The sequence below is a fragment of the Aythya marila genome (assembly GCF_965140915.1).
Source record: "Aythya marila genome assembly, chromosome: 3".
Classification (NCBI taxonomy): domain Eukaryota; kingdom Metazoa; phylum Chordata; class Aves; order Anseriformes; family Anatidae; genus Aythya; species Aythya marila.
The window spans coordinates 15465809-15486899 of record NC_139044.1 but is presented as its reverse complement, the minus strand read 5'-3'; the positions used below and the strand labels follow the sequence as shown (position 1 = coordinate 15486899).

The 21091-nt window shown below is 35.3% G+C and overlaps 1 protein-coding gene across 4 annotated transcripts in view; it reads right to left on the bottom strand.

Moving 5' to 3' along the window:
* Nucleotides 1-21091, bottom strand: part of NRXN1 (neurexin 1) — a 715037-nt gene that overhangs the window by 208225 nt on the left and 485721 nt on the right. For all 4 annotated transcript variants that reach the window (XM_082756025.1, XM_082756020.1, XM_082756021.1 and 1 more), the window contains one exon: nt 9379-9560. In XM_082756025.1, coding sequence (XP_082612151.1) covers nt 9379-9560 — 182 coding nt within the window. The remainder of the gene's footprint in view (nt 1-9378; nt 9561-21091) is intronic.

Genomic DNA, 21091 nt, shown 5'->3' with positions numbered 1-21091 from the left:
CTGGTATTAAAAATGATATTGTTCATACTGCATGTTCATTGAAAAACTGCTACACCAGTACTTTGTGCTGCTGCATAAGTAAATCCTTATTCTCATTTAGAGCTCATAAATTTAAAAGACATGGAGATAATATGCCTTATCTTGGGTTCTGGCTATTAGCCCTCAGAAACACCTTGATTCTGTACTGTGCAAACCTGGCCCTCTTTCAGTGGGCCACAGCAATCTGATAGTCACTCCTTTATTCAGACTGCCCTCAAGAGCTAAAAGCACAGTCTAGGATACACTGAAAGTGATGCCATTGCTCACATCTGTCCGTATTTTTTCAAAACCACACATTGTCAGCCCAAAGCGCCTACAACCTGCAAAGTGATGGACTCTAACACCCTAGGTACCTACTCATTCTACTTGGGTTTGACCCCTAACACTCCCACACATGACTTCCAGGAAGGAGGAGGAAGTGTTAAACTTGTTGTGCTTCTCTAAAATTAGAAGAGAACTAGACAGTAACAAGCCAGGAAATATCAGGGCTGACTCCATTGTATTACTAGATACAGCAAACAGTATATGCATAATAACATATACAACAGTTAAAATAAACAGAAAAGTATCCATGCAGTGATCATGTCCATAGGTGGACATGAGTGGCTAGCTCTTGGAAGTGACCTTCAATCTTCCAGAGCTTTCGTTGTCCCAACAATCACAATCATTTCCTTTGATTCTGTGCTGAACAGTCAGGTTTCAGTCAACTTCCCAACTGTTGCAAACAGCTATTAAGTTCTTTAAAACTTAATAAGGTTGCTAAAATGTCTGCTAAATTTTTCATCAGCTCTTTTTATGCAAGGCAATGTTCTGGAAGAGTTAACGCCAAGTTATTAAAATATCTATAACTTTCATATGCAAGGATGTTGGTTAGCAACCAGTGTGTAAGGATTTTCTGGATTTTGGATTAGATGAACCTAGTTAGACTGAGATAGGTAGTGCCAGTTTTAATAAGAATAACTTAAGGTCTATTCCTTTAAGACTGTAGCATATTAAAAAACATTTAGACAATCAAAATATCAGTAGGAGAATATAATGGCAGCTAGGTAAGATGCTGCTATGGAGGAACAATGGACTATTTATTTATGAACAAATATTTTCATCCTCCTTTCTGAATTCAGAAATTTGCTATTTATACATAAGCAACCTAGACAAGAAAGGACATGTCTCCTAATTGTGGCCACATGCTTATTTGTTTTGTTCTTTATTAGACTGAACCAACTAATGGTCCTGCTCAAGAAGGTCTTCCACATGCATACATTACACAGCCACCATTTATAGTGAACCCCCTGCTCCTTTAGCTATACAGCATCTCATTATGTGGGAAGGTAAAGGTATGTAATCACTGAGACACTAAGAGGTTGCCACCTGCTTCACAAGAATTTGTTGGGACTGAAGAATATGCACAGGAATTTGTGAATTTGTGTTTGAGGACACAATAGAAAAATACTTAGAAAACAAGGGAAAAGGGGAGAGAAAGAAAGAATCTTTGGAAGTAATTATGGGAAGTAATCTGACAGTACTTCAGAGTTTTTAGAGTAACAATGTCAAAAATAAAAGATGCTTTATGAAGAGGTCATGAGCTTCCTTATGTTGATTACACATGGTTGCTCTTTTGCTTGCCTCTCCAAATTAGTCTACTTCACTTCTCAAAAACGTGCATCTTTTGTTTTGAGTATAACATGACTCAGCCCCAAGCCCCTCTAACCGTAGTATTTTTAGCATGTATTTTTTTTAAAGTTCTACAAAGCCCCAGAAGAATTAAGTTCAATATTTAAATTCTTTCCTCATGATGTACTTTAGGTCCTATGTGTGTGCAGTTTGTAGCAGTAAAGTCAAAGGAAGATTTGTCATCAAATTCAGTGACATAGCTTTGGATCTTACGCAGTTCAGACAACAGATGGATTCAACTTACAGCATAATCCTGAGATATGCAACATCAGAAGGGATCAGAGAGTCCATGATCTGGTCTGTAAGACTATTTCATATGACTCCATGGCTGCACACAGTTCTTTCCATATTGTTATCAGATAATTTTATTAATAAATACACGTATAGCTCACCAGAAGTGTTTTAAGTATCTCCTCAACCTCAGGCTCTAAACCTGGGCCAGAACACCTCAGGAGATTCATCAGTGTTGAGGGCCAGAGCATTTTGTTGACCCACAGAGTAAGACAATGAAAGGATTTGCTACCCTCAGTCATGTTTTTGGGCTCTCAGAGATGAGAACTGCCATGCTGCTACAATGGAGTTTTCATGCCAGCATTGGGATTTCTCCTTGCACTCCATGATGGCAGTCACAGGCAAGCTGTTCAATTATATCCTCTGTCCAAATTCCATTCATATTTTTGAGACAGTAATATATAAGTCTGTCCTGTGACAGAATTAGCACATTTCCACAGCCTTCTCTCAGCAATTTTGCCTGTTCACAGCAAGAACTGACCACTGTTGCTCAGTGTTAAATCCTGCTTGGGAAAAATAAAAGGTCAATGTTCTTTGAAAAATAATACCATTTGGATAACAGAGAGTGGAGAATACTCAAGATGAGGCATTAACAAAATGCTTATATCATAAAATCTCTTTTCAGAGTTTTTTTTTTTTTTCGTTTGTTTGTTTGTTTTTTTAATCTATGTCTTTGTTAATACAAAACAGTAACTTAATTGAATAATTTCCAGGCATAGCTTGACCATTTCAGTGGTTTATTTATTTTCTTTCCTACAGACTTAGATCTTTAACCTGATCAGTGAGGTAAATGATTGCTGCATTTAGCATAAATTCCCTAGATTAATTCATTGCTCCCATTCTAATTAACTTAAGTTTGTGTACACTGAATTGCATTCTCACCTGCCTGTCTAGTCCCACAAATGATTCTTTGATTGTAGTGCTTTTCATTATTCAAACCCCATAAGCAAGGCTGGAAATGCTTCTTTCCTAGGAATTTTTCTTCAGTTTGAACATTTACACATAATCTGATGCTACTTTTTTTGATGTTCCCCACACGGAAAAAGAACACTGTGCATAACAGTACCTATAGTGTTTACCATATGCATATGTTAACAGAACAACATCAACAAAATCAGAATTAACTACCGTGTATCTAAATAAAATAAGCATCAATATTAGCAGAATTCTGGCTTAGATAACATCACCCATAAGTAATTTTCTTGTTGCTCAAAGTGGCAGAATATTAAATATCATAAGCCTGTTAAACATAATGGTGTTCTTCCCAGAGTTCCTAAGTGATTTATTCCTGATATACACTGAGCTTATATGATGATAGCCTGATTAACAGAGGTTGCTATGTTTGCTTCCATCAACTCTAGCCACTGATGCACATGCTTAACACTTCAAAAAGATCAGATTCCTGGAACTTAGATTGCCTTTTTTCTTTTTCTTTTTTTTTTTTTTTGTTTTCTTTTCATTTTTTAAGGCCTTCCTGCAAGTAAGTAATTAGATTTTAAAGTCATTACCATTTCACATAAACACAAGCCATCACTAGCCTTAACAAATCTTTGCATTGCACAGATACACATATAACAACAAGGAATTCTATATTTAAAAGATTATTAGAAGAAACATTATCCTGGGATATACGTTCTAAGATTATTAAACTCTTCCTGGGAAAATTAATTACAACCTGATACAAACCACAAAAATAAAAAGGACCATCAGTCTCATTGAAAGTACATTGAACTCTCTAGGCATTGATCCAAATACAGCTAATCAATAGGAATCTTCCAATTGACTTTCCATTTCCATTAATGCTAAGACATGTGAAGTATTCAAAAAAGAATAATGAATTCATTTATCTTAAGACTGCACTTTTTCTCTGTTATGCTCATACACAGATGTCTGATCCTCTTCCTGGCTTTACTCTGAATTATTTCTGTTCACTTGAAGGAAGGTCATTATACTTTCATAAATTAAAATTTCTATATATCATGCACATGTATAATAGACCTTAAAAGTCAGCTATTAAAAACCTGGTGCAGAAGAATACTGCATTTGTATAACTAAGAGACAGAGGGAGGGGAGCAGGAATAATAGTCCTTTATAGTTTGCAAAAAAGCTCCAAAAAATGGATAGGGAGTAATCTGATGGGACTTTTGCAGAAATTTCCATGAGCTTCAAGCTGGAAATGCACACCACTTGATTTCAGAATATATTTCAGATATTGTTCAGAATATTTTTGAACACAAAAATCAACACTTCATTTCGAGATATTCAATATTTCCCTAGTTTATGAAAGTATATCATACCGTATACAAAGCTGAACACACAGACAAGAAAATGGGAAAGCATTGATGTCTTTTTCAACCAAGACAATCTTTGAACCAAAAAGTTACAGATAAAAACTCACAAAAGCTTTCAGTTGATCTTTGTTCATATCATTCTATGGAAAAAGTTTCTAATGAAAAAATGTCTTTCCTGCAATATATATTATAATAGATGTAATATATAAATAGTTGGAACAAAGAGCACAAGCTGAATTTATTCATGATCCAAAACCCAATTTTCTATGAGAAATAATGTGTTTCCTCTCATATGAGGAAACACCTCAGTCATTAATCATGGCCCTGAAGGATCTACAAACACATATTGAAAATCTAAGTACAATCTCATTAATCTATCATGCCAGTACTGCTACATCTTCAGAGTATTTCTGACTAATTAAGTGTAACATACATGGCAAGTATTTATACTGTCTATCTTTAATCATACCATACTTTTTCAGGTAACATTACTACATCTTTTAAAATAGCTTCCCATGCTTTTCTGTCACAGTAGTCATCTTACCAATTTACATTTTCTCTATAGTATTTTTTATAATAATATTAAAAGTTCTAAGATAAAAACCAAACACAGCCTACCCTGAGTTTAATGATTTCTTTCTATTTTTGTACATTTACAATATACTAGGTAAGATTGTCACTCCTCTCTCACTGGAATTATGGGGAGGGACGTTTTCCCCAGCTTCCCTTAGAGGAGGTTTAGGATAATGCTTCAAAATGCTTCCACATCAGTCTGATTCCTTCTTTCAAACCTTAGGATGTTTACTAACAGAACAATCCTCACCACTTCACCTACTTCAGTAAACCAATGATATCTGTAGCTTAGTTCAATTAGTAATTCACCCCACTTGAGTGATCCCAGTTTAGCTTCAATAGCTAGTATCCTGTAGCTTAACAGGCTTTTCTGGAATGATGAAGCTCTAAAATCTGAAATGCCCTACTGCCCTTCTCCTCCACAAGCACTTCCCATACTCAATTTCAAAACCAGCTGTAATCATAAAAAAAAAAAAAAAAAAAAAAAAACACAACTTTTTTTTATGCTTCCAAAATACCTAAATTTTAAAATAAATGACCCAAACAGGGAAGACACAAAAACTGCTGACTCCATACATCAGACAGACAAAATATTACATTTTGGTATATAAAATCTTTCACTTTAACAATGAAAGACAGTAACATGGCATAATTTATAATTAAAATAAATTTTAAAAGTGTTTTAAGTCTATTGATGGAAATCTATTCTTCTCATCTTCACTAGTAGAGCAGTTATTACTTTTGCTGTGATGGAGAATGCCAGTTTGCAATATTACCAGCATTGCCAGATAGAGCAATTTAACAAGATTTCTAACCTCTTTGAAGCAATATCTTCATTGAACTCTATTTTGTTCCTCACCACATAAAAGGTGGAAGTTTGAGGCTGCAACAGTACAGCGCTTGTGAAAGACGATGACATGCACCTACCTTTCTAATGACTTTCTGTCTAATGGCAGAAGAGGAGAGAAAAAAAGCATAGATAGGAATGGGAATCACTGACAGAATTACCTAAGGGCTTTAGTAGTTGGTGAAAAAGCCAAGCACAGAAGTGCTCACGGTGATTAATGGAACCCTGCATGAATAAGCTGCTGCCTTTTTCCACTTGCCATGGAGATAGATGCAGATCATGTCAGAAGAGGGAAAAAGGAGGATTATAGTAATTCTAAGAACTCTCTGTCCTTTTTTTTTTTTTTTTTTTTTCTTCTGTCAACAAGAGAAGAAAGTGGCAGTAGAAAAACCCAACTTTTAGACATGGAACATATCTAGATATATTTCCTCTTGAACTAGATCTCTCAACAGAAACTGCACAGGAGGCTACTTCACTTCTATAACAGAAGTCAAGTGATAGCCATGAAAATTAATAGCTGCATCTCTGGATGACTAAGCCATATTAACACCCCTTTCTTGAAGCATAGATGTGCATACCTATCACACACACACAACCATACCTATACATCTGAGAATTTAAAATACTTGTATTGGAACTGTTAAACATCTGGTAGCAAGGCAGATTACGCATTTTTTGAAACATTTCTCATATTAACAATTGTTTTTTTGGGAAATAAATGATCACTCAAAATAAACGTTTCTAAACTAACGCTAAAGGTGTAATTCAGATGATCAAGTAACAATTTTCCAAATTAGAATATGTTATGAGCTTGATTTCATTGTTAGGTTTACACCATCTTTAAGTAAACATAATAATAAAGAGGGCAAGCACAAATTAGAATACTATAATCAAATTTGTAATTTGCTCTTCCATTGATAGAATGAAGAAGGTTAAGAGTAAACTCCCTCAGAGATCTGTTCTGAAACATCCTGAACAAACACCCTCAGCATGCTAGTGAGGACTATTTAAATTTTTTAGTGCAAAGCAATAGTTTCAAACTTTCTTTCTTTGTAACAACCCTGCTGAAAATACACTTCAAACCTATCTTTAGACACCTGTCCCAGATTTTGTCACTGGAGGAGATCCAAGTAATTAACAGCCTCCTGGTAAAAAAAGATCAACAACAGACAAAAAAAAAAAAACACTTTCTATTTTATTGGCAAACTGAATCCCAGCACGATTAAATCATAACTATACCTGTGTTGCAGTGTTATAGTTGGTATAACACAGGTAGGTTATCTATGCACTGTGTATTTAAAATACACAGGCATTTAGTTCAAGTGCTCATGCATATTTATTAGAAAAATATGTATGGAAATGCATGAAAGAATGCATGGAAAAGAACAAGGAGAATTAGATTCTTCTCTCCTAGTTTTTCTTCCTTCTGCTATTCACAACTTAGGCTTGTTTCTGGTTATTCATATAAAACTAAGTCATTCTTACTGGCTTTGGTGCAAGATGGAAGTTTCAAATGACACAATCTTCCCACTACTTTTATTATAGCTAATTTAATGCAGTCATTGAAAAACTTCATTCCAATAAATTATTTTTCAAATATAATATATACATGGGCATATACATATCCATAAACATATACATATCCATTTCTATGTTCTCCTTTATTTTTAAAACCACGATGCTTCACAATATCATACCCATGTAAAATTCTCTGAAGACCCTTTAGTTCCAATGACTTTAATGACATATATTCTTAGGTCCCATGAGTATTTTTGAAAATGCTGATTTTCAACTTCTTATTTGAAATAGATTCTCAGCAATTATATCCTAGAAGTTTTCCAAGATTTCCAAAATTTATCTAACAGTGATAAAAAAAAATCCTGCAGATCTGACACCTTGCTAGATGTCAGGATTTCAGGTCAATCCTCTAGTGTCTCCATTTTAGAGTGAGAACAAAGGGGAGGAATTCTCAGAAGGTCAAGGCTCGTTCTAGTGAACTTTCTGTATAGTTATCATGTATATTTCTCTAAAGCATAGTATGCTTCAGAGAGGTTCCCAAAGTCCGTTGCGAAGACAATAGGAGGAGGCCATAGTCACCTCACACAGTAAATACATGCAGGAGTTTCAAAAGACTGCTAAAGATAATCTGTGCTTTTCCCCATCTCTACTAAGCTGATAGTTCTTCTGACAATAGAAAACTCTCAATTATTATTCTTTCATTTATATGCTACAGCATAGGTATAAGGAAGTTACTTAGGTAAAAGCAAAGCTCATGACTGGGCAATAATTTTTGCCCTTTGACATCCTACTTATAATTAATCAACCCAATGTTTTGCTTTAAAATGGAAAAAAGGTTAGAGAGAGATTGCACAAATATGAATTGGTAGACTTTAGGTATAGCAAATCTAAAATACAAGCATCCCTTCATACACTAATAACAAAGATAACACTATGAGATGAAAGCACCACAATTCTTCACAGCCAGTGGATCTGGTCTCAGGCTGCAAAGAAATGGGCAAATGATAACTAGGCACGTGATATTAGAGATGGCTTTGGAAAGCAAACTTTTATTTGATTGCTCTTTAGCAATCCAATACTTGCCTTGAAAGATATGGGATCTCACTTTTTCTGGCACCTGGGATAACCTGCTTTGTTCACATTTTTACATTAAGATTTTACAATACCAGCCAGATGTTTTGTCTGTGTTTTTGAATGTAAGAGAATGGTAAACACAACCTCTGATTTTTTAAGGCTTTCTTTCTTTGTCTATTTACTCAAGACAGTAAATAAATAAATAAAATAAAATAAAATCACCTTGGACCACAATGCAAGAGTGTCTTTACAGAAATAAGGAGCCTGGGAAGACTGAATACCATAATTCCCTCTAGTTTTGAAAATGATCACTGCAGAATGTTTTCTGAGGGTAAAAGTGTAATTGGTTGTAGATCAATAAGTAATTTCATTCAAAAGGAACTATTCTGTTTCTGAAAGTAGCAAGATTCTTAAATCAAAGTCAAGCTAATATATTAACAAATTTGAGACTAATCTAAACAACAACATTTTATACTGCCCTAGTTATGTTTATCTCAACTGATCATTTATTTATGTTGCCATAAAAATCCAGATGCTTTCAATTTTGATTGCTAGTTATTTGCTTTAGGACAGCTGAAATTACTTTTTCAGACTTCCTAGCTTGACAATCTTGCTTTCTGCTTACAATTTGTCATCACAATAGAATGGTGAAATCAGAGGATAAATTCTAGTATTAACAATAAGCACAGTCAATTGTGATATACTGTATTTCCTCTAGCAGATTCCAGATTAAATCCTCCAGGATTAATACACCTTCTTCTGACATTGCTAAATACCATTTTATGTAATTAGATTGCAGTAAACTGCTATATCTGTACATATGTCACAGTATGATTTTTAATTGAAAAGTCATATAAAGGAGAACTATATAAAGTATACGGTATTTTGAGAATGCCTGAAATCCTGTACACTACTGAATGCTATAAACCATCATCATCTAATTCACTATGAACCCTGAACAGTTCATTAGCGAAATGCTATACTTACATTAAAACAAACAAAAAAGCCCACCCAAAATATAAGAACAATTGAGACAAGGATAAAAACATGCATTTTTTTTTTATTAATACTTACAATATGCAGCTCTAAATAATCTCCAAGCCCAGTAGAACTGTCCACTCGTACCAACACGGCTTCTTTTTGAACAGTACTAAAACCTATTGCCAGTCTGTCTGCACGAGTGCTTGGACGATCATTAGGAGGCCACGTGTAAGTGATTTGTCCACCACCTTTGCTAAAGATATATGTTGTTCCCGCTGTAAAGGAGAAATAAAAGAGAATTAGTTCACTTGTGCCAATGCAAACCCACACGGAAATGATGTGCTCTACAAAAACCAAGATGTTCTCATATAACAAATATAGTTGTAAAACAAAACAATGCTATATTTCAACTTGGAGGGTTCTTTATCTCTGAAAATTTTGCAGTAAGCTTAATATTAGTGTTTTTATATAGAATATAGCATAACTGCATATACAGTAATTTAAAATACCATGACTCTGATTCAAAAATGCGTTTCTATCCAAAAGAGTTCTTAAGCATATGCTTGAAATTAAGAACACGTTTCCGTGATGTGTGGAACATGAAATGAATAAAATGGTTTTCCAAACTGGGCCAACATGGAGAAGAAATCAAGTAATTCCAGTTATCTCATGATTGACGAAAATGCAGCTCCATATTTACACTATGAAAATGATACGCTCTATGTGATATGTCATTGTGCACGGCAAAGAGAGACATCAACTAATACAGTCAGATAAGACTTCTACAGATCTGAGGTTTATCAGCTTGTGACAGACGGAGATAACAAATGGAAGGATAAAAACATACCTTACATGTCAGAACAAAAATGCATAATTCTACCATCTAAGAAAACAATGGCATATTTGCATAATGCTTATTGTGTAACTTATAAGAGTTTGCACATTATCTCCAAAGGGCACTTACAATTTTTTTTTTTACGTATTTTTTTTATTTATTTATTTTTAAACAAGTGCTGTAATCTTACACCACTGAGCTCTCAGATGCTTTACTTCATCACCAGCACATTTCCTGTTAACTAAAAGAGAAGCATATCTGGACACTTTCCATTTAAAACTTCTATCCTGACAACAGCATATGAATTGTGCATGTGCTCAGTCTTTCATTTAGGAAGTCACTATGGGCTGTCCACTTCTTTTCTACAAAGATAAGTAAATGCTTAGGGAGATACAGAGCATAGTAAATACGGATGTCTGGTTTACTAGTTGTTCTAAACTGGCTCTCTGTGTGGATACTGTTAATTTTATTAAATGTAATCCAGTTTATGCTCCCCAAAATACTCTACGTACTGTCCATGTCCACATAAGGAGTAAGTGCATAACACTGTAATTGTCATTTTCTTATTTTCTTAGATTGACCAAAAGTGCTGCGAGCCTAAAAGAGTATTTAAAAACCTTTGGAGACGTAGAACTTAAAGCTGAAAACAAGAAGTGTTGTATGGCTACACCACTCTTTCAATTTCTAGACGTCTCAAAATCTTACTCTATTGCTGAGTGAGACTGCTTTGAGTCAGTCTCAAAGCAAAAAGGTCACTTGGCCTTTTTGAAATGGTATCCTATATTTATTTCTAACATTTTTTTAATATATATATATTTTTTTGTGGAATTACCTACCTACTCATTTGTGTTGTGTGTTGTTTTTCTTACTTTTTTTTTTTTTCCCCAGTATATTGCCATTGTATTTTATGTACTGTGCACAGCATTTAAAAAATACAGTAAAGACCAATTTACATCAACACTTGCAGGACAGCACTGCGCTTCAAATAAATCTCTTGGCTTTTCTCTTGATAGCGAAATACAAACTTGTATGTATTGTAGGAAAACTTGTCAAATCTCTTTAGCAAAGACAAACACAGTAGCAAATCTGGCATTTAAGTTTTAACTTACACTCTAAGAGAAACTGTGGTTTATCATCAGAATGAAGAGTTGTGCAAGATCAGTGAAGGTACGGGCTGTGCCATAAAAAGGTTTGGTAACAGACACATGCAAAATGTGTCTGGTTTGGGAATCTGTGTGACAAAAACCTAACCTCCTACTTTACCACCCCAACCTTCCCATATGCAATGCTCTGAAATGCACAATAATCCATTGCAGGCTATTCGGTAATGATGGCTGAATGTCCAGTTGTAGTACATCCCAAAACAAAGATACACAGAACAAGTAATATCATCCTTGATGGTCCCAAAGTTCTCATTTTTGCAGCTTGTGTTGACTTCAAACCTTGAGCCAGTTAAAGAGTGACAGAATTTGGATCTTCATATGTGGAGGTCACATTGATATCCCTATTGAAATGATTTATTCTGTATTGCTGAAAAACTAAGGGCTTGATCCAAAGCTCATTAAAAACAGTGACAGCCTTTCTCTTGACTTCATAAAATACCACATCAGACTGGGAATGAAGTTCTTGTAAATAACAAAAATGAGAAGGCTAAGAAAAATCAACTCCTTACACCTCAATGTCACCAATCATAATGTTTGAGTAGTACATAAGATTTAAGTGGGAGGGCATAATTCTCTTTTTCTTGGTTGCAACAGATGTGTTTACCCAATATAAAATACAAAGAAGAAGCCTGCCAAGCGATAGCAGAGTCATACTGAATAACATGACCCAGAAGTAAGTCTCCAGATCTGAACAATGACACACTTCGTTGTTCTTGTTCAGAGTGAATCTTTGTTGTATTTTTTTTTTTGTTAAATGCTGCCCCTCAAATAAACAAATGAAGAGCAATTCATTCCATACTGCTGCAGCTTTAATACCAAGGTCAATGTCAGTAGGGCTGATTAAATCTAACTTTAAATCTTAAATCATGTAGAAAAAACATCAAAATTTTAAAAGTTATCTTTTATCCATAACAACACGTGGCTGATGTTATTTATGTCAAACCTTCTCTCTTATTTATTTATTTATTTATTTTTATAACTGTACATTTTGTAGCTCTTCACGCTGTGTGTCTGGTAACAGGCTGATTAATCCATGTTGATGAATACAGATTTGCCTTTGTCTAAGCTATACAGGGAGTCTCATTCTTTTAATTTCCTGTATTAATTACAAAAAAAAAAAAATGAAGAAAAAAATGAAAAGAAATAAGTTCATAAGCTATTTGAGAATAGGTCCTCTAATGTTTATATTTCAAAAAAGACAAATATAATAAAGTAAAATGTATTATGCTAGGATTGATCTAAGCTTATGTTCCAACCCCCCATTAACTATTAAAAGCCAGAAACTGAGTAGTTGTTCAAAACTGCCTTGTTTACTATCAATTTTGGATGTGAAGAAACAACAGAGGAAACCTAATTCACTTGCTCCATAAAATGATTTTATGGTCTCTGAGAAACCTTGTAATGTCTCTGCTGTTCTTTCAGAACATTGTCACTGAAAACCAGCCATCTTCCTTTCCTCTTATAGCTTATGGCACTGTATTGTTTGGGATTTATCATCTCCAGAGAATTGAAAGCAGCAGAATTAGTCAAGAATAGCAATGCCATCAGCACAGTACTTACAAGTAGGCAAGTTTGTAATATGCCAGGATATATCTCTCAGCCACAGAATTTACTGAGTAATTCTTTATGTGCCCATGCATCTACACAATGTCCATACAGCTCTTTGAAATTCTGAATAGTGAATGCATGGTTCCTATTGTAACAAACTGCCAGTGGTCAAGATACAGTAACGGTTTTTAATGGCCTCAGTCTCTCAAGTCCTGTTTGTTTGCAAAATTCATCTTTATGAAATAGTGTGTTTATTTCAGCACAGCCTAGCAGCAACTCAAGGACATCTGCTTACCTACACAGCATTAAGCAGATAAATATTTTGTTTAGTATCCATTTACTGTATTTATTACTGTTTAAGACTGCAAAGCTTTTCAATATTTATCCCTCTGAAGTCACATCTAATATAGTTTAATAGTTTTCTCAAATCATCAACAAATCAACAGCTTTCTACATTCCTTGTGTTCATCTCAATTTGGTGTTCAAGGTATATTACACCAAAGGGTAATTTATATAGTTCATTTTTCCCCCTATAATGTCAGTAACTTAATGGTTATTTTCAACAGGAAAATGGCAGACTTAAGATGCTTATGAAGTGAAAGTGGTGGTTTTATGGAGCTTTGGACCCCAGCAGACTATGATTCTACCACAGTACAGCTTGAAAACAAAAGACTGAAGCCTGTAAATGTCAATAATGTAAACTGTTAGCTGCACTGTCATTAACAGTAAAGTAATTTTTATTTTGTTTTTATTTTTATTTAAAGAAGGATAAACGTTACTGGTTATAACAATAAATTACCCAATAATGTAATTTTCTTCCTTCTGTATGTTATCAGTATTTTCTTCATTCTGGGCTAGGATGTGAACCCTTTTATTCCCATTGGTAAGTAATTACTTGCATTGATAAACCTGCTGAATCCAGTGAGACTCTGTGTGCAGGCTACTGCTAATTACCAGGAGTGAAGAATTTACAGTACAAAACGTGTATACACATTTGCACAAACATCTATATAGAGACATTAATCACACTTGTGGTGTTCAGTGGAGCATATAAGTCTCGATTTAATACTTCTCTTTATACTTTGAAATATAAAGAGAAGATATTTTCATCTTGTCCACGGCTGAAGTTTCAGAAAAGTACAAAAATTTCCATATGTATTACTTTACAGATTTCTAATATAAATAAAGAAATTAAAGCTTTAAGTCTAAAACGTGACCTTGCCATGGGAAGCAAGAGGGAATGATTAAAATTAATCAGTTGATCATTTTTATGATGGGTTACAAACCAACTCTTCTATTTCTTCTTAGACTCTGATGTGTTATTAATTATTTACAGAAAACAGATAACATATGCCACAGGGCTGAGGTCAGGAGGGAACAGCCATTAGGGCTAACCATAGGAAGTAGTTTGGAAGTGCTGCTGGAAGAAGTTTTTCAAACTAAAGATTACATTAAACTGAACACTTCCTGAAAGACTCCTGACCTCTCCCCCCTAACCCAGTAAGGAGCCTGAATATGGAATGCAACTGCTTTGCTGTAAAAACTACGTGAAGCTACTTTAAGTACCATCTGTTTAAAAGCAGAAGAGGTGTACTGGATGGAATTTTTCAAAAAGCTCAAGCTAAAGTTATAAGAATGGAGAAATGTCTCCTTTTCTGGCCAGGTACCTCTTAGACTCCTGGACAATAGGGTACAATAGTATATTTAAAATGTTCCTTTGACCACACTCATCTTAAAAAACAAACAAACAAAGAAACAAACAAACAACAACAACAACAACAACAACAACAACAAAAATAGAAAGTTTTTCCTGAAAACTGAGTGCTTCATCTCCACTGCTCCTTCACGGTCACTCTCCACCCCTGCTCCAATATAGGGTCCCCCCCACAGGATGCCGTCCTTCCCAAACTCATCCTGCTTGGGCTTCCCACAGGCAGCAGCTCTTCCAGAACTGCTCCCACATGGCTCCGTCCCACGGGGTCCACCCCCCAGGAGCAAACTGCTCCAGCATGGGTCCCCCATGGGCGGCAACTCCCCCCAGAGCCCATGCTCCTGCATGGGCTCCTCTCCATGGGCTGCAGCCTCCTCCAGGCCACATCCACCTGCTCCACCGGGGGCTCCTCCATGGGCTGCAGTGTGGAGATCTGCTCCATGTGGGACCCATGGGCTGCAGGGGAACAGCCTTCTTCACCAGCGGCCTCTCCAAAGGCTGCAGAGGAACCGCTGCTGTGTGCCTGGAACACCCCCTGTCCTCCTTCTGCACTGACCTTGGGGCCTGCAGGGCTGCTTCTCACTTCCCACTCTCCCAGCTGCTGATGTGCAGCAGTTTTCTTTCCCTTTCTTCAATCTGTTCTCACAGGGGTTCAAACAACATCATTTATTGGCTCGGCTCTGGGCAGCAGCAGGTCCCTTTGGAACTGGCTGAAACTGGCCCTTATCTGACATGGGGCAGCTTCTGGATTCTTCCATGGAGGCCACTCCTACAGTCTCCTGCTACCAAAACGTTGGCATGTAAACCCAACACAACTGTAAGCTCACCAACTGTATAGCATAATTTCTCTGTAGTTACATTAACTGACACTATGATACAATGAATGATCAATGAAACTGTAAGAAGACTCACTGACCAAACCAGTATTAACATAGGCTGTTGGTGGTTTTGCTTATGAACATCTTAATTTATGATCTCATCTTGTCACTGCAGGTAAAGATACTGAAGAAAATACAGAGAAAGGAAGATGTCTGTGGGCATATCATCAGCCTTCTGCAGCACCCACATTTCACTAAGCTGCAGTAAAGCTCAAAACAGCTTTTCTGCAAAAGAGACCTTCTGAAGCAACACCATGTGTACAGCAGTTTCTGCTAGCTGAATCCGCAAACTTCCAGCATTGCTTATGATACTACTGCAATCCCTGCATAGCTTAGTACTGCATTGATTGTAGTCTAGAACTGGAGCCTATTTCATAGCATGGGACGTGTCTTAAAAGTTCTACTCAAGAGGTTTCACCCAAACAATAATTAGATGAGGATGACCTCAACCAGCTCAATGATCAGCTGAATTAATTCATTAAAATGAATAAACAAAGCAGTATGCCTGGTACATAAAAGATGCTAAAACAGAAGAGTCATCACCTCATTGCTGCTGTCAGCTGCCTCTTCCAGATTACCTATCAACCAGCCAATACCACTATTAAACAAGTAGAGAAGACATAGCCTTCTACACATCTTGGCAAACAGAAACAATGCTATGTAGCTATTAATTCAAGCACGTCTTAATGTTATATTGTAAAACTTTCTTCCCAAACCACTAGAGAGACTCTGATTTGCTTGATCATATCCTACAAGGCTTTTCATCACACTACCTCCAAGGTTTGTCAGGGATCTATAAAACAGCACTGTGCATGGCTTATTATATTCAGCTATCCCCAAGGGCTGTCTCCAGGTAAAGGTCTCTGTGATAATAGAACAACAGTCTCAAGTCAAACTGAGCATCCTGGCCTTTGCAGTGACATTTATTGCAGATTCAAGGCAGTAACACAGAAGCAAAGTCTTTTCCTCGGACCACAATAGTTGCTATAGGTATCTTAATCAGCTCAGCCCTACGTTCCCCATCTCCACACACATACATACAAACAACAAAACCACAAACAAAACAAGAAAAACACTCCTATTTTACTCCTCTTTTCCTCCAATCTATGACAATGGTATTTGGACAGTATTGCAACCCAGTACACCTGTAGGTGGCACAATACCACTTTGACTTGTCTAAAACATCTAGGGTCTTCCCACAATTTGATTTTCTGGCACCAGACTCTTGTCTGAAAGGAGAGATCAACCTGACACTGGCCACTGGTTTGATTGACCTATGTGCAAGTCCACATTTGGCTTTAGCCAGTTGTACTAAAGCTTGGTTTGACACTGGTTAAATCTCTGCATTTGCTGAGAACTCAGTGAAATGCTTCTCCATTAACAAAGTTGTATATCTTACCCGCTAATGCAAGACAATTTATTTATATATATATATATATATATGTATATATATATATTATGCAGGGAAATTGTCAAATATATTTAAAGCACTGTAAATGTTGAAAATGCTATACAAATACAAACATGCTTGCTTCTGACTTCGTGCTTTGTAACTAATAATTTATATTGTATACTGCATGCCATAATGAAGAGGGGAAATATACTACATTCCACTTCCAATTGGTCTTGTAATTTTAATTCCCTAGTTTTAAATATCCTATTTTTAGAAATTTTCTCTGTGGAAGATAAGCTTATGGAGTTGCACAATCTATCTGATGATCTCTTTGCTCATCCTCCATCAACTTTTCAATCTAATAGTCAAAATCAGCCAAATTTGAGATAGAAGTAGGCAGAAATTTCAAAAATTTTCTCTTATCACTTTATAAAAATCAATAACCAGGTGAAAGAGAATTCTGTAGAGCTCAACCACTATAATTTTTGCTTGGCAATAGCCTGTAGGGACCTTTAGAGTTGTATATTGATAGGCCAATCAATACGCTTAGTGTGCTGTGTTAGCCAGACATTTAGTAAACAAGGCAGCATTCCATAAGATATCAGGATTCATTATTTTTGCTGATTTTGGAACAACATATTTCAAGGAAAAGTATTTATCTACAATGAGGATATCTAGTTCTACTGATTTCAGTAGGGTCACTAAGGGTCACTAAAATTTGTGTGTATTGACAGTTCGACAGATGGATATACCCATAAAGAACATCTCTTATGCAGTCTTTATCAGTATTATAGGTTACCATCCTTCTTACCATTATAAATAACATAAAAGGTTAAAATCAAAATGTCAAATAATTTAAAGGATTTTCCAACTGGAGTGATTCTAATAGCTTTACTCAAGTAGCATCTTACACCTTGAATGACCCCATTGATTTAGATTAGATCACTTAACTGAAGTAAAGTACTACACAATTTAAGTAGGCATATTAAACTTTCAATTTAAACAAGCTTTCAGTTGTGTCTAAAATGAATATAATTTTCCGAAGGACCTTAGCTAAGCAAGAGCTAGCTGAAAGGACTCCTAACAGTATATAGAAATTAGAGTATCTGTTCATCTGATTTACTAACAAAACATGAGTCAATTTAAAGAATGACAATGGACTTGGTAGTATTTAGGCACCAATTCTATACAATTATTTTGATTAGCTTTAAAATGTGCACAATAAAAAAGTTCTGGGTTTTGTTCATTGTTGATCTCATTACCATGTTCATTTATATAAAAGCTATTATTTCTTTTATGAAATAGTACAGCCTTTCTAAAGCAAATCTGACACAGACTGGCAAAAGATAATTATTGCTCTTCTCCAGAATTTTTCAGATTTTTTTTTTTTTCCCCACTGGCTGTGTATTTCCCAGTATGGATGGTAGTTCAAAACTAATTTCTGTATGAAACATAAATCAAGTAATTCCCGATTAATGCCTCATACCTTTATATAACATGGATGGTTAGAAAAATACATATTTTTGGAAATCAAAGCTTGCTATAAATGTCATGCTGTAGTCAACATGAAACATTTTTACCCATTATAACTCTATTAAAGGTAAAAAGGATACAACATGTCTGCCTCTGAAAGTTTGCCAAAAAGTCAGATGGAAATTGTAAGTCAAATATATGTAAGTCAAATATAAATAAATGTAAGTCAAATATAAATAATTCCTCCTACAACCTTGTCTACATATAGGTAAAGATAAATTTCTTGAACAGTGTCCAAAAAAGCAGAAACGGCGTTGTCAGGAAACGCATATGAGAAGGCAATGAATGAGATGAAATTTTTTTAGACTGTATGTAAAGATGGTATCAGAGTGAAGGATTAAATCAGAAAACTCAAGTAGTTTTGAAGACAATAGGACTGCTTTGGACCCAAACTCCTTATATTAAGAAATGTCAAAATAATTCAATTTAACCACTGTTACTAAAGCCCATTCAAAAACATGGACTGTGCATGCTTCTTATATCATTTGCTTCTTAAGGCTTATTAGTGGTGCACACATATAAAAAGAACATAGTTAGGGTGCTGGTTAGCTGAAGGGATTTGTGACAGGATGCAGGAAATAGGACATTAGCTCAAATACTACACAGGTTGATAGAGATCAAATGATCAAATGTTGATACCATCTTCTGGCTGCCTATGTGAAATCATTCAGTGGTTCTGGTCTAGGGACCTTACAATCTCAATAGATAACTGGCAAATGCTAAAAATTCTGCAAGCCAAGTAACTGGAGTTAGAGTTTCCAAGCTTGCTGACTCAACTGGGAGGCCTGCAAGTTGAAGACAAAACTGCTTATGCACCAAGATCTGAACATATCTCACGCAAAAGTAGCTCTGCACAGATGTGTATACAAATCAAATAAAACATGAAATTCAATTTGAGGTTGTTTTTTCTCTGTATAGGTCCATCAAAATTTCAAAGAAATCTTTCATATTTTCAAATAATTTAATAAAAATGTCATGATTTCAGGCAAAGGAAAGTGTCTGAAGTTTTTTTATTTAAGCACCTACTGCAGTGTCCCAATTTTCAGAAGTGTTGCAGCATTTCTGGTGACCTTTAAAAACCAAACCTCAGTTCTTTAAATGAAGAAATTGAACAAGTGTTTGAAAAAGCTGTTATAAAGTTATTTAATTATGTTACAGTGGTCAGGAGGTCAGCTTCAAATGTCTAGTGTGTTTTTAGCTTAAGTTATTATTTCCTTTTGTTTTGTTTTAAAACCATTCTTACTGGCTTCCTTATGAATACAATATTCCAGTTATCCTTTCTTTTATTAATTTATTTATTTTAAAATAACATTTATATTATCTCCCTCACTAAATGCACTTCCTAGTGCATCTCATTATTTAGTGTTGAGAAATCACAAAAAGTTTAGGGAGCTCTCATATTAGTAAAAACTTAGAAGGCTGAAAATAAAAGTGAAGCTAACTGCAAACCTGTTAAATGCACTGAAAAATGATACAAGCATAACAAGGATGACAGATGCCAGACTACTGGAAGAAGATAAGGTGCTTCTAGTACCTGAAGAAAAAAACACAGTATTGGCAACATTGAAGGTGTTGCTGAGATGGAACCTCTTAAAAATAGCAAGTTGTGCTATGGGTAGTATGCAATGAAGTTTGATATTGTTTGAAAGTGTAGTGAAGAGTAAGAAGTTCTCTGGTGTACATGCTCTCCGACGGATAATTACTAATAGCTATCAGAAAAAAAAAAAAATATTGTGGTACAAATAGAACTTCTGAATGTTTTTAAGTATACATACATAGGCAATAGCTGAATAAAACCAGAAAGAACATGATTTCTTAGATCTGTTACATCCTTAATTGTAAAAATTGCAAGCATTCTTCCAACAAAAGCAAAAAGTAACATATTAAATCTTTGGACAAACAGAGCTTAACCATCAACGAAGCATGTGGATCTACCATGGAAGCAGATGATCAATAACAAAATTTCATGACATTTCATCTCATTTTATACATAGTGTAGTAACTGATTTTAAAAATCTTCTAATTTTAAAAGCAAAGTTAATCTTCACCAATATAACATGCATTCAAACCTTGGAAAAGTATCAGGGAAAAGAGGAATATAGTGTAGAAATATCTGGCTGATTTTCTCAAGAGAAACCCAGAAATAAAAATAAGCCTCTCCAAATGATACTCTATCTGGAAAGATTTCCTAGTCATTATTCAAAGGATTGATTTTGGGACATCAGTGTTTACTTATGTTATCAAATTTGCACATGAAATAAATACTGTTTAATAGGAGCACACAGATATGGCTCTATTTGAATCTTTAAGGTGATTATACTATTATAATAAAAGTTGGCAGGTGCCAGCCAGGTTGAGACAATTCACTTCCTTCCTATTTCTTTCCTTCCTGCTACATAATAGATTTCCAGTTGTGGTCTGGCACAAAAGTGCTATATGCCTTGTCATTATGATAATTGCTATCATTCTTCTTTGGAAAGTCCTTATGCTGTTGTTTGTAAGCAACAATTCAATGCCAGCTTCCGAGGATGAAGAACCACAGTGAAAAATAAGCATCTTATGCTTCTCACTGTTTTACACAGTTGCATAATTAGGGAACAGAGTTTTAATCACTGAATCCCACAGTAGTGTTCAGAGAGAACCTGACAAAACAGTTTTGAGGTGTCAGCTAGTCATTCACCTCAATGGGGTCTAACTGAAGTGTCCAATAGGATACTTCATATGCCAGTACTATAAGCTATGACC